Genomic DNA, 13,845 nt, shown 5'->3' on the forward strand with positions numbered 1-13,845 from the left:
ATGTTACTATACATGTTCTTCAACAGGGACTCCCGATGAATGTTGTGCCTCATTGGATCGAGACTAAAGATCGCATGAGAATGGTTAGCTTACGACCAAGACATCCTACAATGCACTTTAGTGCATTCAGGATTTCTAAAAGCAAGGAATGCTTAAAAGTGAAAGACTGGAGCAAAATTGTGAACGATCGCAGAGAAGTACTAGGGGGCAGCAATCAGAAGCGCAGTCCATGATTAGGAGACAGGTTCATCTGCATGCTCCAACATGATGAAGCAGGAGTGCTACACATGTTTTATGCTATTTTACCCGAGAGAGAGCAGTAGGAGTGATTAGCTAGCTAGAAATAAGTTTGAAGATGATGGTGTGCTACACTATGACTATGATGATTAAATAGCTAGTGTTGGTGGTAATGACTATGATGATTATTATTAGCTAGTGTTGGTGGTGATTAGATAGCTAGCACAGCTAGTGTCGGTGGTGATTAGCTAGCTAGAATGAGTTTGAAGATGATGATGTGCTACACTATGACTATGATGATTAAATAGCTATTGTTGGTGGTAGTGACTATGATGATGATTAAATAGCTTGTGTTGGCGGATTAGATTCAAGTGGAGGCAACATGTGGTGCACATTGAAAGTACTACTAGTCCAAATTAGATCAAGTTTGGATTAGTAGTATACTTTTGACATGCACCACATGTTGCCTCCACTTGAACCTAATCCACCTTCATTTGACACACTGTTATGGACATAATGATATAAACCTCATAATTGGTATTGTACCAAAATTTGTATAACGGCGTATAAATACACTAAAAATAAAAAAATAAAAAAAAGAATACTAGTAGCTATGGGGAGTAAACATGCTGCTGCTAGCTAGATTAGCAGTAGCGTGGGAGTGAACACACGCTGCGGCTATATGTGTTAGCAGTAGCGTGTGTCGAGCGCGCTACTGCTAAGTAATAGTTGTAGCGCCTTACTGGTAGCGCGATATCCCGCGCTACTACTAGGGCTTTCCCTAGTAGTGATAGTTCTTCTACTAGATCATACCTGCAATCGTGCCTCGCACAAGACATTCATTGTAAGATATATTATCAATCAATCTCCATGATGTATTCTTTGTGTGATCTGACCTCCATGTTTTAGTAGTTTGGTAAGGTATGGGTTGAGGCAAGAGCCTTGCAACCCTCTGTATTGTTGTGGGGATCAATGAAAGTGCTTTGAATTAACGTCCCGTATGTGTGAAATAAAATTGTTCCATAGATATCTCTTGTCTCATCTGCGTTCTTCATCCCTGCAGTTACCCAGGATCATGGAGAGTGAGCCATGGAGAGACTAAGGGCAAGGAGACCGTGAAGTGTTATTCTGAATGCCAGTGACAGAAGGGTTTAGTACGGTAACACGGATCCTATCTCTGGGGCTTCAAGAGGTGTAGTCATTAAACGCCCAAAGCTCTTTTCTCATTATTGCCATCTTAATTACCGAGGGAACCCCGCAAGATAGATATGGCCTTCGGTTGGATAAATGATTCTTGATGTAGGGCGCGTGTCGTTCAATATATTATTGGGACACATCCCCCACTTTGGTTCGTAACAAGCACATCTTGATGGGTGACTTCCAATGCACAAATTAAGATCATATTTAGTCCTAGCACAAATACATGGTTGTAAGCATTAAGATCTCATACCCGTACCTATTTTTATTATAATTGTTCAACTCAAGGTTGTTTGATTTTGATCCGGTCAAAAGCTAGAATTATTTCTTTAACAAAATCTTGCTAGAGACCCTGGCTTAAAGGGGGGCCTTCCTCCCGTGGGTTCGATAACTCAGGGTCACCTCTGGGGAAATAGGTGAGAATACTTTCTGCTCCATTTTCGGATCAGTAAAGAAAGTAATCAATATGAAGTAGAGTCGTTCAGACATCACCACTAGATAATCACATCATATCACAATATTAATAGCATTAAGGTTGATCCCATGTCCTCAAGAACATAACGGACTACTCCAAACACATCATATGGATCATGATTAGTGGAGTATGAATAACAATCTGAACATATGAATCTTTCACCAATAAAACTTCTAAGCATCAACTACAAGGAGTAATCAATAGCAAAAACTATACACAAAAAAGGATCTCAGATAAAAGTTCATAGAATAGAAGCTAGGATTGAGGGAGTTGATGGACATGTCGGTGTTAATGAAGGCGTTGATGAAGATGATGATCCCAATGATGATCAGTGTGTTGGTGATGACAATGACTTTGAATTTCCTCTCCCATAGGGATGGATCTTCGGCAAAATCAGCTTGTCGAAGGGCAAAAGCGCTCTGCTTTGTAGCGAAGGTGGAAAAATCCTATAAAATCCCCGAGCAGTTTTTAGGTCAAGGGAAAAATATAGGCAGAACGGCGTCAAGAGGCGGTGGCCAAGGCTCCCACACAACCTAGGGGCGCGTGGACAGGACGCTTGGCCCCCCCTGCGACCCTCTCTAGCCCATCTTCTAGCTCCAGGCTTCTTTCGGCCGAAAAGAATTTCTATAATTTTCTTCAAAATTTTGTGGCTCCATAAAATTACTTTTCTTCTAATATTTTTTGGGCTCTGTTTCATGTTGTCTGGTAATTTTCCTGATAATTTTCATCTCTGTGTGCTGCATGCAATATGAAGGGAAAAAGGCATTGCAATTGAGCAATAATGTGAAAAATATCATTTGTAAAGAGTGAACTTACAAAAAGTGTTGATGCAAAATGGACTTATGAAGCCCCTAGGGCTGACTGCACCAAGGAGGAGGATCCTCTCAGGATCCTTTCCTTCCCCACACTCCAAGTTCGTTGCAACCCAAGTAATAAAGGGGGCACAACATTATGGGGCAATGTGGTCGTTGCGCCTTGGTCCAACCAAGAAGGCAACCCATTAGGACCACCTCCAAAACTTTCCAGAACCTTCACAGACCTTCCAGGACATTCCCGGTATTGCTGAAACTCTTCTAGGACCTCCTGAACATTCTGGTTCCATCCAAAACATTTCCAATGCATTTCTCTCTTACTCCTAACACCTCCTAGTCCTCTATCAACCCGTTAACCATGTACCCTGAAGGTGCGTTAATATGTGGACAGACCCGAAACACCTTCCGGTCAATAATCAACTCTGGAATCTGGACGCCCATAATGATTCCCATATACACACGAAGATATTTATCGAGCAAATAATTTTTGCATACACAATTCCCTTTGCTTTGCAATACATAACAAAATCCGAGGCGAGACTTTTGTCGTTATCCTTGTGAAGCAACAACTTGATCTCAATACCAAATTATCCGTGTTATCATTTTTTTTCTTTTCCGTATTCTGGTATCCCCGTGATCATATCACACTCGTGTCTTGCCACGCTATGATCGATACCATAATACTGAGTCCATCATCCCATTCTTGAACTATCGAGTCCCTTGAAATACTTTTTTTATGTACCTGAAAATTACCGTTGTAATCACCTAGTATGAGTAACGTTTGAGAACCACAAAGTAACCATTCGGCATGAAGGTCCACACCATTCTCATGGTCTAAATATATGGATATACGTTAACACTTGATATGGTAATAATGATAACGAAGTGACGATGAGATCTCACAATATTATCATAAGTTGGGTCTGTCCTACACCATTCTTCTGTTAACAATCTTCTTCCATTGTTTCTAGCATCCTTGTTACTTTGCAATACCCTGTGATAAGGAAAAGAGGATCAGCATGCAACACATGATCTAGTCTTAGAGGCGAGACGAGGGAACTATCCGGTGTTTATGTTTCCACCCATGCAACTGAGTTTTCCTCCCAACTCATATTCAAGAGCCATTGCAATTATAACACAAAAATATAAACATTAATTACAAATGTGGAAATAATAATACTTTATTATTGCACCTAGGGAATATCTCCAAAAAGTAACTTGATAGGGTGTAGCAATCGCGACGTACACGTGTAAGAAAGGAGTTGCGGAGGTAGGCAAAATTTGTCCTCCACGAACCATGGTTTGGGAAATTCTTTGACTGAATGGGTTATTGTACTCTTCATCTCCTGGTGGCACGTTGATGTGCTCTAGGACATGCCGATTCGCCGAAATCGGCGACGGCACCCCTTCTCCAGATTGTTCTGTTCATCGAGCTACAACTGCTCTTGTTGGGCAGGCTGACTCCGTGTGCGACACAGTAGTTCTTCGTCCCATTTGAGAGCACACAACTACACCCACAACAGGGAAAATGAGTCGGAGAGAGTCCCATTAGTGTATCCACAATTCCTCCCGATCGGTAGATTCGGCGAGGCCGTGATGGTCGATGGGAAGGGTGGTGGTGGTAGTGGTTGATGGCAGTGGTGGAGAGGGGCCTGGACATCCATTCTGAATGGTGGGTTCTAGAGAGAGTAAATGCATAAGTTTGCTCGGTTCCTCAAATTTATGCAGAAGTTAGAGCATGCTTGATACGTTTTAGTCCCATGACTAAAAGTAGTGGGACTAAAACTTGCTAGTCTCACCCATGTTTGGATCCAAATACTAAAGAGACTAAAATCTAGTTATTGAGCATTTATTATCCTCCAAACCCTCCAATCCAGAACTAAGGAGAGGAATTAAATGAGGAGAGAGAGAGCTAATACATATTTTAGTAGGTTTTCCATGACTAAAAGATTTTAGCCTCAAGACTAGTCCTAGCCTCTCTTTAGTCAGGGGTGCTTGGAACTTTAGCCTCTAAAAGAGACTATTTTTAGTCAGACTAAAAATAGTCCCTTGTATCCAAGCACCCTCTTAGTTATTTTGGGGGGAGGAAGAATCTTTTGAGTAGTTATCGGAATTTAAGGAAAGGGCTAGAGATGTTTTAAGTTTGCCTTGTGAGCATCCTATAGTTCTAGGCCACACAACAAATATATGTGATTTCAAGTAAATGAACAACCATGGCATGACATAACTTTAAAAACGCCCTCAATCCAAACTGAATCTTAATGTGTAGGGTGTACCAACTTCTCTTTTTTTGCAGGAGGAAATGAGTTTTATTCCACAGTGATAGAGTTACAGTCAAGAGGAAATAGTTTCTCAGTAAAAGGTGCATGAATCTATGCTCCTCATCCATATAATGTAAAAAAACATGAACTCCTTGGTGATTATTACTAAGGGAAAAAGTTACCATGTGCTTATTTCTAATGCCAACCCAACTCATCTGCTAAAAGCTTGAAAAGGAGTCTTTTCAACATATTCGGACCGTTGGCACACACAAATTTCAAAACCCATTTCAAACAAGAAACGTACCTCATACCAAACCTCCCATAACGGTCGATCTATGCGCGAGCCTAAACCGTTTCGAAGCGCGCTCCGTATGGGGGGAAATGGCACGCCGATGCTGCCCAAAGAGGAGAGACCGAGGAAGAAGAAGAGACAGGTCATGTTTCACCCAGCAACAAGCAAGCACCAAGGCAGCCGAGGAGGGATGGAAAACAAGACGAATGCAGAGTGTGTTGTGCATGCAGCCTCAGCCAAGCGTTGGGTTGCCACGCAAGGGGTTGAGGGTGACGCCGGGGCAAAAGCGAGATGGTGGAGCGAATCAAAAACCGCACCCCTGAGGCCACAAACCCAACTTGTGGCTCTCTGCCCGCGCCCGTGGGCCCCACCCCCCTTTCTTCCTCCTTAAAACTGGACTATCCCCAATCCCATCCACCCTCAGCAGCTCCAGCAACCCGCGAGCCAAAAATCTCTCCTCCGATCGCGCCATACCTCGCCGCCTACTGCTCGTTGTCCGCGAGCGAGCGTAGCACGGTAGGGAGTAGCTGGCCTGGTCCAAGAAAAATCCAAACACAGAGCAGAGGAGCACACAGCCTCGAGGAAGGAAGAAACAGAGCGGCTTTGCTGCTTGGGAGGTGGCCGGCGAGAGAGATGGGGCAGCTCAGGGCGGCAGCGGGAGCCGGCGGAGACTGCCTGATCAAGCTGTTCGGGAAGACCATCCCCGTGCCGGACGCCGGCGCCGGAGACGTCCACAAGGTTGGTGCTCGTCCACTCCTCCTCCTCCTCCTCCTCCTCCTCCTTTGTGTTCTTGTGTGTCGCTTGGAGGTCAGGTGATCTGGTCTGCCTATAGAATCTCGGGATTGGGAATTTTGATTGGTTTACTGAGCCTAGGAAAAAGAAGAAGTCATTTTTGAAGCCTGTTTTCTTTGGCTTTGGAGTTGATCATGGCGAGGAGTCGTATTTGGTTTACTCATCAGGTGTTAAAGCACGGAGTTCCCTGCCTATTTTGGGAGGTAGCATCATCTGTTAAGCGTTAGGGAGGCAGGTTTAGCTCCCATTAGCAAGAGAATTTCGCCTTTGCTGCTCTCTAATAGCAGCAGTTTTTAGTACTACATACATGATCTAGTTGTCTGAACATCTGGACTTTAGAAAGAAAGGCCTTTGCCTCTTTTAATAGGTCGTTTTCGCGTGCTTCCAAGGATTTTGCTGAAAGCAGCTACTACTATGTGGTGCCGTAACCTACAAGAGCATCAGATGCATCCGACTCTGGTGTAGTTCATCCACTGCAAATTAAAGCACCATAGCTTCTTTTCACTAACGGATGAGAATCGAAACATGAATAAACTTTGTCAAATTTTACACTTGGGCATGGGGGAAAGCATGTGCAGTCACAGGTCAATGACCCGGATATTACACCGTGTGTGTGGACCTCTAATTCACGACAAAATTATTGCAAAGTTAGACTACATGTATACAAAGAAACTCATCACATGTTCTGAATGTTTACAGGACCTTCAGCACAGAGGCAGCACCACGGCTGAACCAAAGGTGCAAGAAATCGCCCCTCAGGACTCCACGGGCTCGCCTCAGCAGCCGGAGGTTGTGGACGTCGAGGATCCATCTGCTGCCAAGAACTCAGCAGCAGATCAACAAGACGAAGAACAGGGGGACACGGCCAACCAGAAGGAGAAGCTCAAGAAGCCTGACAAGATCCTGCCCTGCCCACGCTGTAGCAGCATGGACACCAAGTTCTGCTACTACAACAACTACAACATCAACCAGCCGCGCCACTTCTGCAAGAACTGCCAGAGGTACTGGACGGCCGGAGGCGCCATGCGCAACGTGCCCGTCGGCGCAGGCCGCCGCAAGAGCAAGAGCATATCGGCCGCCTCCCACTTCCTTCAGAGGATAAGGGCCGCTCTGCCCGGTGATCCTCTCTGCACCCCAGTCAACACCAATGGCACGGTGCTCAGCTTCGGCTCCAATGCGTCCACCTTAGACGTCTCAGAACAGATGAAGCACATAAAGGAGCTCAACTCAGTAACCCGGACCGAGAACACCGATGCCCCGTCAGTAGGGTCTTCTGCTGAAGGATGGGCAAAGGGAGAAGAGTCGAGCCAAATGAACTCGAGGGAGAGAGTTGCAGCAGAGAGATCCGCAAATTGTGCGCAGCATCCATGCATGAACGGGGCAGCCATGTGGCCATTCAGTTGTGCACCGTCACCTGCCTATTTCGCCTCAAACGTAGCAATTCCATTCTATCCAGCTGCTGCTGCTGCCTACTGGGGCTGCATGGTTCCGGGAGCCTGGAACACTCCATGGCAGCCACAGCCACAGCCGCAGCCGCAGCCGCAGTGTCAATCTAGCTCACTACCTAGTGCTGCTTCTCCGGTATCGACAATGTCCAGTTGCTTCCAATCCCGAAAGCATCCTAGAGATGGTGACGAGGAAAGAGATACCAAGGGTAATGGCAAGGTGTGGGTGCCCAAGACGATCCGGATCGATGACGTAGATGAGGTAGCCAGGAGTTCTATCTGGTCACTTATTGGGATCAAGGGTGACAAGGTGGAGAAGGATGATGGCAAAGGGTGTAAGCTTGCAAGGGTTTTTGATCCAAAGGATGAGGCAAAGATGTCAAGCCACAGAGGTAACAATAGCCTGCCATTCTTGAAGGGGAACCCAGCTGCACTGTCGCGCTCAGTGAACTTCCAAGAGAGATCTTGAGCACCATCTGGAAATTCTTCATGCTGCCTTCTGCTACTATAAAACCATGTAGCATGATACAGCTGAAATTTTGTACATTAGATAATTGCATACTAGATAAGAGACATGGAGTGTTCAACATAGCTATAAGCAGATCCTGTAACTGTAGCTGTACTAGGTAACTTGTAGATAGCTATTTGGGTTGGGGAAGATTGGGAGCAGAAGTTCCTGTATCTGTAGATAAATATGATATATTGATTGGAATGTTTGGCAGGGCTACCTTTGCACGATAGCACCGAAACAATTGGTAGCTGTCTGATCCCATTGTATAACAAAGATGAGTCCACTGCATCCTTAGAAATGTGATACTATGTGCATATCTCCAGCTTGTTTCCATTTGTCTATTTCTTTCTAATGTAACAATTTGCACAGATAGCAGAAACAGTATCTGATGTATTTGTTCGTTTCTCCCTTTCTTTTTCTTTGTTTTCTCATCCTTATAGTTGAGATAATTGGGTTATGAAAGTGATGCAAAAAGTGGAGGAAGGCATGGAAGAAGGAAAAAAAGTGATAGACAACTACTGGATGACCCACTAACCTTAAATGTGATACCTAATATATTATCTCCTTCACACATACTGCAAGCTGTCCTGCATAAAGAAAACCAATAAGTAAAGATGAGCACAAAGAAAATCTTCAAGTCCATGCATGGTCTCATATGAATATCGTGTTTTTTTCATGGTCATATGAATATCTCAGAGGCGTACTTCAGTAGATCAACATTTTATCATGTGATAAGTAACATCAGGAGCTGACAAAAAAGTAATGTCTGAAAGTTGTGCCATCGTATCAACAAAGATACCAGTAGTCCTACAAATAAACAGAGTGTGGGCGGCGGGTATAGTCGTATAGACTGGTAGATAACACTAAACAGAATTTTCTATCTGTTAGGTAACATCCTACCTTTCAATGTCTCAACAACATGCATTATTGCCCCCATTCATTCTGCTTTTCAGTCATTGGCATCTGGCAGTGCCACTTCCACTTACACCATCGTCAACCAGTTTGACCTTTAATAGGCCACATGTTTGACCTTCTATGATCTATCAAACTTCCAATATAATGGTCATCTGATTGCTGGTCAATGGTTATCAGAACACACACAAAATGTGCAGCCCCCTCCCTCCTCTAAGGCAAAGACACACCCAAAATAAAACATACTACGGTAAGAAGAGAAGCATAAAGCTTTTCCAACAAAGCATGCCTCTGATTATCAATATTATTGACTCCTTTTTTGCTCTTTCAGCAGTCTTCTGATGATGAGAACACAGGTTTAGTATGATGTGCTAAAAATAAGTCTATTTTGCTGCATACTTAACAGGAAATCAACCGTATTTCCTCAAGTATGGGGGCGCAGTGGCCACCATGTCTATCCTTGGGACTTTCGGCCACGTTATGAAAGAAGTGATGCAATACTTTAAATAAAAGAGTTAAAGGTCAAACACAACAAGCAGTAGTCACTTTTTTATAGCACCAGTTGCCTTTTGGTGTCTTCACATAATTGGCAGCTAAAACCTTAAGGATGCAAACTTTACCAAACTTTTGTAGCGCACTTTCCCATCAAAGGCGCATAACAGAAAAGCTGCACTAGAGTGCTAAAGTGGACAACACTGTTCACTAGGAGAATAACTACTTTCAAGTCCTCAGTCTACACTAAGTATTTAACAAATTCATCATACTTGCTTTGAACACTATTTGTATGTGAAGACAAGCTTAATACCAAAATAAAATAAAATGGAAAGATATACGATAGTGGGATTTCAAACATACCCACCATAGACACGGTTACAGCACTGAGCATGTCATGCACAGAGCATGAAAGAAAGTAAGCATACAAGCAAGCTGATCTCTCGAGTGTTTGACTACCACGGAACACCTAGAACATGCAATTTGTAAATATTTAAATTTCAGGCCTATCTATGCATGAATAAGAAAAGAGAAATGAACAGAAACAGTAAGGTTTGGCTTACTATTACTCTATTAGTATGTATCATCACTCCTATAGTTCCTCTAGATCTGGAGCATCAGACGGTCTGTATCCTTATGCTATCAATTTAGCAAGCTACAGGTGAAACTTTTGGGGATAATCTGGCAGCATACTTCTTTCCAAATATAAACAAAAACTAGCAAGATTCGGATGTAATAAATTTTAAACAGTGAAATACAGTATGCATGTGGCATGGTGCTCTTAAAAGAAGATACACGTATCAAGGATGGTGGGTTGGTGACTTCTGATGAAGTGATTTAGCATATCAACAACAATCAATAAACCTACGAACATAAATATGCCATGATCACTGGACAATCTTAACATGTGAAGCGCAGATCTATTTACAGTTTTAGACTACTAAAAAATTCACGTTAACGCAACATTTTGTCTATTTCAAACTGTAGAAAACATGCAGGGAATTGCACTAAAATTCCAACTCAGACACTGAAGTTAATTATACTCAGGTTTGAGATTTCAGAAGCAGTATAAGAATGTAGAAAAAAGTTTCAGGAAGTACTGCAAAAAATCCCAAGACAGCCAGTCATTGTCGCTTCAGTGGCATCACCATGCCTTGGATCTGGATATTGCATCATTCGTGGGTTGCGAACCAAGATCATACATCTGCATGTCTCCACATCCACTCATATATCTGTGGATACAAATGTCAGATCAATCAATTCACATGGAAAGATTGCATTATCTGTGCAAAATCCTGTATACGGTGACCACACTTTCGAACTGGGGCATTCAACACAAAAAAGTAAAAGCCCTGAATCAGGATTCAGTATCTTTGCCCATCATCCTGGCGTCCCTGCCAAGTGCAGCTAAGATGACACAGCTCACGTAAGTCACACAGCTCATCCTGATAGTCAATCCTCTAGATTGTGGACAAAAGAATGCACAAAGCTTCTCAATACATGATAACCTTAATTCGGTATTTTACAAAAACAAGTCACCATAAGTCTATAAGTATATACAATAGCGTATGGGTTGGTTGTATCAGTTTTCGCCCTGTTTTCCTTAAATTAACCGGGCAACTCTCTTCTTCTTAATTAATAGACGAGGCAAATATTTTGCCTCCATTTCAACAATAAAATAAAATAGAACAAACAAAATTCAGGTCAGTCAGTAGATTATCTGGATCACAACAATAAATCAAATTGAACATTCTTCCTATGGCTTTTACTTGCATTACTATTTCCAGATAAATTGTATGATTGTAAAATTGCCATGATAAAGAAATGGAGTAACAAAAGATATACTCCGTATTGAACACAACAGATATCGGGCTGCAAAATAGCAGATTCTTTTTCCTCAGATAATTCACGCAAAGTGTCAAATTACAGACAAATAACTGATAATATTTGACACAGCCGTCAACCAAGCTTCCTCTTCACAGATTCGAGACAAATGCTCAAAGCTGGTTAACATCACATCAGATATGTTCATTTCTTCATTGGATTTTGCAGCCCCCTGAATCTGGCCCTCGTCGAACATTCCCAAAGGCAGAGAGTTCAAAAAGATCCATATCACGTCCTGAGGAAATCAGACAGAGTTACTTAGCAAGTTGGGTGTCTGAATAAATTTTGTGCTCAGTGACTGCTTCACTAAAGGCAGCAGGCTCATTCAAGGTAGACATTACTTACCTGAAACCCGACAATATGCGCTTCTCTGTGCTAGTTCAGACTTGGATATCTCAGTATTGTTCCCTTTAGATCGATTCACAGTAGCCTACAAGTACGAATTGATATATCAGTTATGCTCTATAGAATAAACTGATTCGCATCACAGTAATGACTAATATACTGGTGACTACTTCAGCGGATCTGTGGCTGAAGAAAGTAGCACCCATGCACAAACAATGTGCGAGAAGGTAGGCATAAAATATGAAGTTTGGTTCTCTCACTTGCCTATGAGGATAAACAGAATAGCCAGCTGGACCACTGGACCATGGTAGTATCCACTATCTTGCTCTAGACATAGCACATTTTCAGGAAAACAACAGACTGGAGTGGCCAAACAGGGATCTGTGGCTACTAGCGACTACTTTGAAAGATCTGTGTCTGAAGAAAGTAGCACGCATGCACAAACAATATGCAAACAGGTAGGCATAAAATAGGAAGTTTGGTTCTCTCGGTTGCCTATAAGCATAAACAGAAACAGTCTGCTGGACCATAGTGGTATCCATTATCTTTCTCTAGACATAACCAGCATGAGAGTATCCATTATCTTGCTCGAGGCATAGTACATTTTCGGGTAGACAACAGAGACTGGAGTGATCAAACATGGAATCTGTACCTGCAAAACCTGGCAGTTCTCCAATGTGCTCTTCCCGCCCTGTCAATTGAAAAGCGTCAGTGATACAACAAGTTCAGGAAACAAAAACGTGTGAGTGGGCAAAAGCACTACGGAAATTCATCAGATGTATCAAGCAAATAGCAAGCGAAGCTTCTTAATTGGGACCTTGGAATAGGGCACGATGTGGTCGTAGTCGTGGCAGAGGCAGCCGGGGCAGCCAACGAGCTTGCGGAAGACGATGTTGCCGAGCGCGTCGCGGCGCCACCTCTCCGGGTCGCGCCCAGGCACCTTCTCGGCCTTCTCCCAGCACTGCTGCTTCACCGCGTGCGGGAAGCTCCGGGGCTCCGACGCGGACGGCGTGTAGAGCAGCTCGTCCAGGTTGGCGACGGCGGAGGCGGAGGTGGAGGAGCGGGGGGAAGTCGGCCGGGCCGTGGCACCGAAGGACTGCGGCGGCGGCGGAGACGGGTGGTCGGCGCGGCGCCGGCGCATCGGCTTCCGGCCCACCATTATCTTCCTATCTGGAGGAGGATTCGGTTTCCGGGGTTTATTTTGAGCCGTTGATTTCCGAGATACTTCGAGGTAGGGCCTCTCCTGAAAAGATGGGAACAGCTCGAGCAAAGGGTCTGCTCGCACTATCCAGATTTTTATTTGGAGATTTTTCTATAGTGCTATTTTGTGTAGGGCGGTTCTGGCCTCGAAGCACATGAAACTGAAAACACATTGTCCGGAATGCCATACGGGACCGGATAGCGTCAAATACTTCCTTTTTGAGTGCCTAAGATCAAAAGAGGTATGGCGACATTGGAGCTGATTGATGTTGTCAAGAGAAGATATACACAATTCAAATCAGGTGAAGAAGTGGCGTATGAACTATTAAGCTTTTCCTAGAGAAAACTGATGTCCAGATTTTAAGCCTTCCCAAATTAAAGGAGGTTGTGGCCACTGTGGCATGGTACCTATGGTTTGAACACCGGAAAAATTACCATGGAGAGGACACCCAAAAACCCGCACAAATTGCTCTCGCTATCCAAGGACTCTCAACTAACTTTAGTATTGCTTGTTTCACTAAGGCAAAGGTACGTCTTGAATCATGGGAGAAGCCAAATGCATGGTGTATATGAAATTAAATGTAGACGCTGGCCTTGACCATGATCTTCTTGAGCGATCGGTGGGGTAGTAATCCGAGATTACAGCGGAAAATTTATTGTGGCAGCTAATGAACGAGTGGACATATGCTATGATTCGTTCACTTCAAAGGCATTGGCGGTCATATTTGGCTTGAATCTAGCCAGAACCACTGGATGCAGCAAGATCGTGATCAACTCGGATAGCATGGAGGTTGTGGAAGCTTTGAGAGTAGGCAACTCCTCTTCGGTGGCAAGTGCAATTATTGATGATTGCTATACGATGTCGTCAGATTTTAATCATGTAATTTATGATCATTGTAATAGAGAGAGTAATAAAGTAGCTCATGAACTCGCTAGGATAGTTAAGTTTTCTCCTCTTCTATCTGGATGGATTCGGCACCGGATGTACTG

The 13,845-nt window shown here is 43.6% G+C and overlaps 2 protein-coding genes across 2 annotated transcripts; one reads left to right on the forward strand and one right to left on the reverse strand.

Moving 5' to 3' along the window:
• The first annotated feature begins 5,671 nt into the window (after positions 1-5,671).
• LOC119291559 (cyclic dof factor 1-like) lies at positions 5,672-8,234 on the forward strand. The gene is made up of 2 exons (XM_037570338.1): positions 5,672-6,012; positions 6,766-8,234. The coding sequence occupies exons 1-2, from the start codon at positions 5,908-5,910 to the stop codon at positions 7,978-7,980; spliced, it is 1,320 nt and encodes a 439-aa protein (XP_037426235.1). The 5' UTR covers positions 5,672-5,907; the 3' UTR covers positions 7,981-8,234.
• Positions 8,235-11,251: 3,017 nt separating this feature from the next.
• LOC119291560 lies at positions 11,252-12,861 on the reverse strand. Its single transcript, XM_037570340.1, has 4 exons — positions 12,473-12,861; positions 12,308-12,346; positions 11,656-11,740; positions 11,252-11,545 (listed from the first exon to the last, which is right to left on the reverse strand). The coding sequence occupies exons 1-4, from the start codon at positions 12,812-12,814 to the stop codon at positions 11,463-11,465; spliced, it is 549 nt and encodes a 182-aa protein (XP_037426237.1). The 5' UTR covers positions 12,815-12,861; the 3' UTR covers positions 11,252-11,462.
• Between the last annotated feature and the right edge of the window lie 984 nt (positions 12,862-13,845).

This window comes from Triticum dicoccoides, chromosome 4B (genome assembly GCF_002162155.2).
Source record: "Triticum dicoccoides isolate Atlit2015 ecotype Zavitan chromosome 4B, WEW_v2.0, whole genome shotgun sequence".
Taxonomy (NCBI): domain Eukaryota; kingdom Viridiplantae; phylum Streptophyta; class Magnoliopsida; order Poales; family Poaceae; genus Triticum; species Triticum dicoccoides.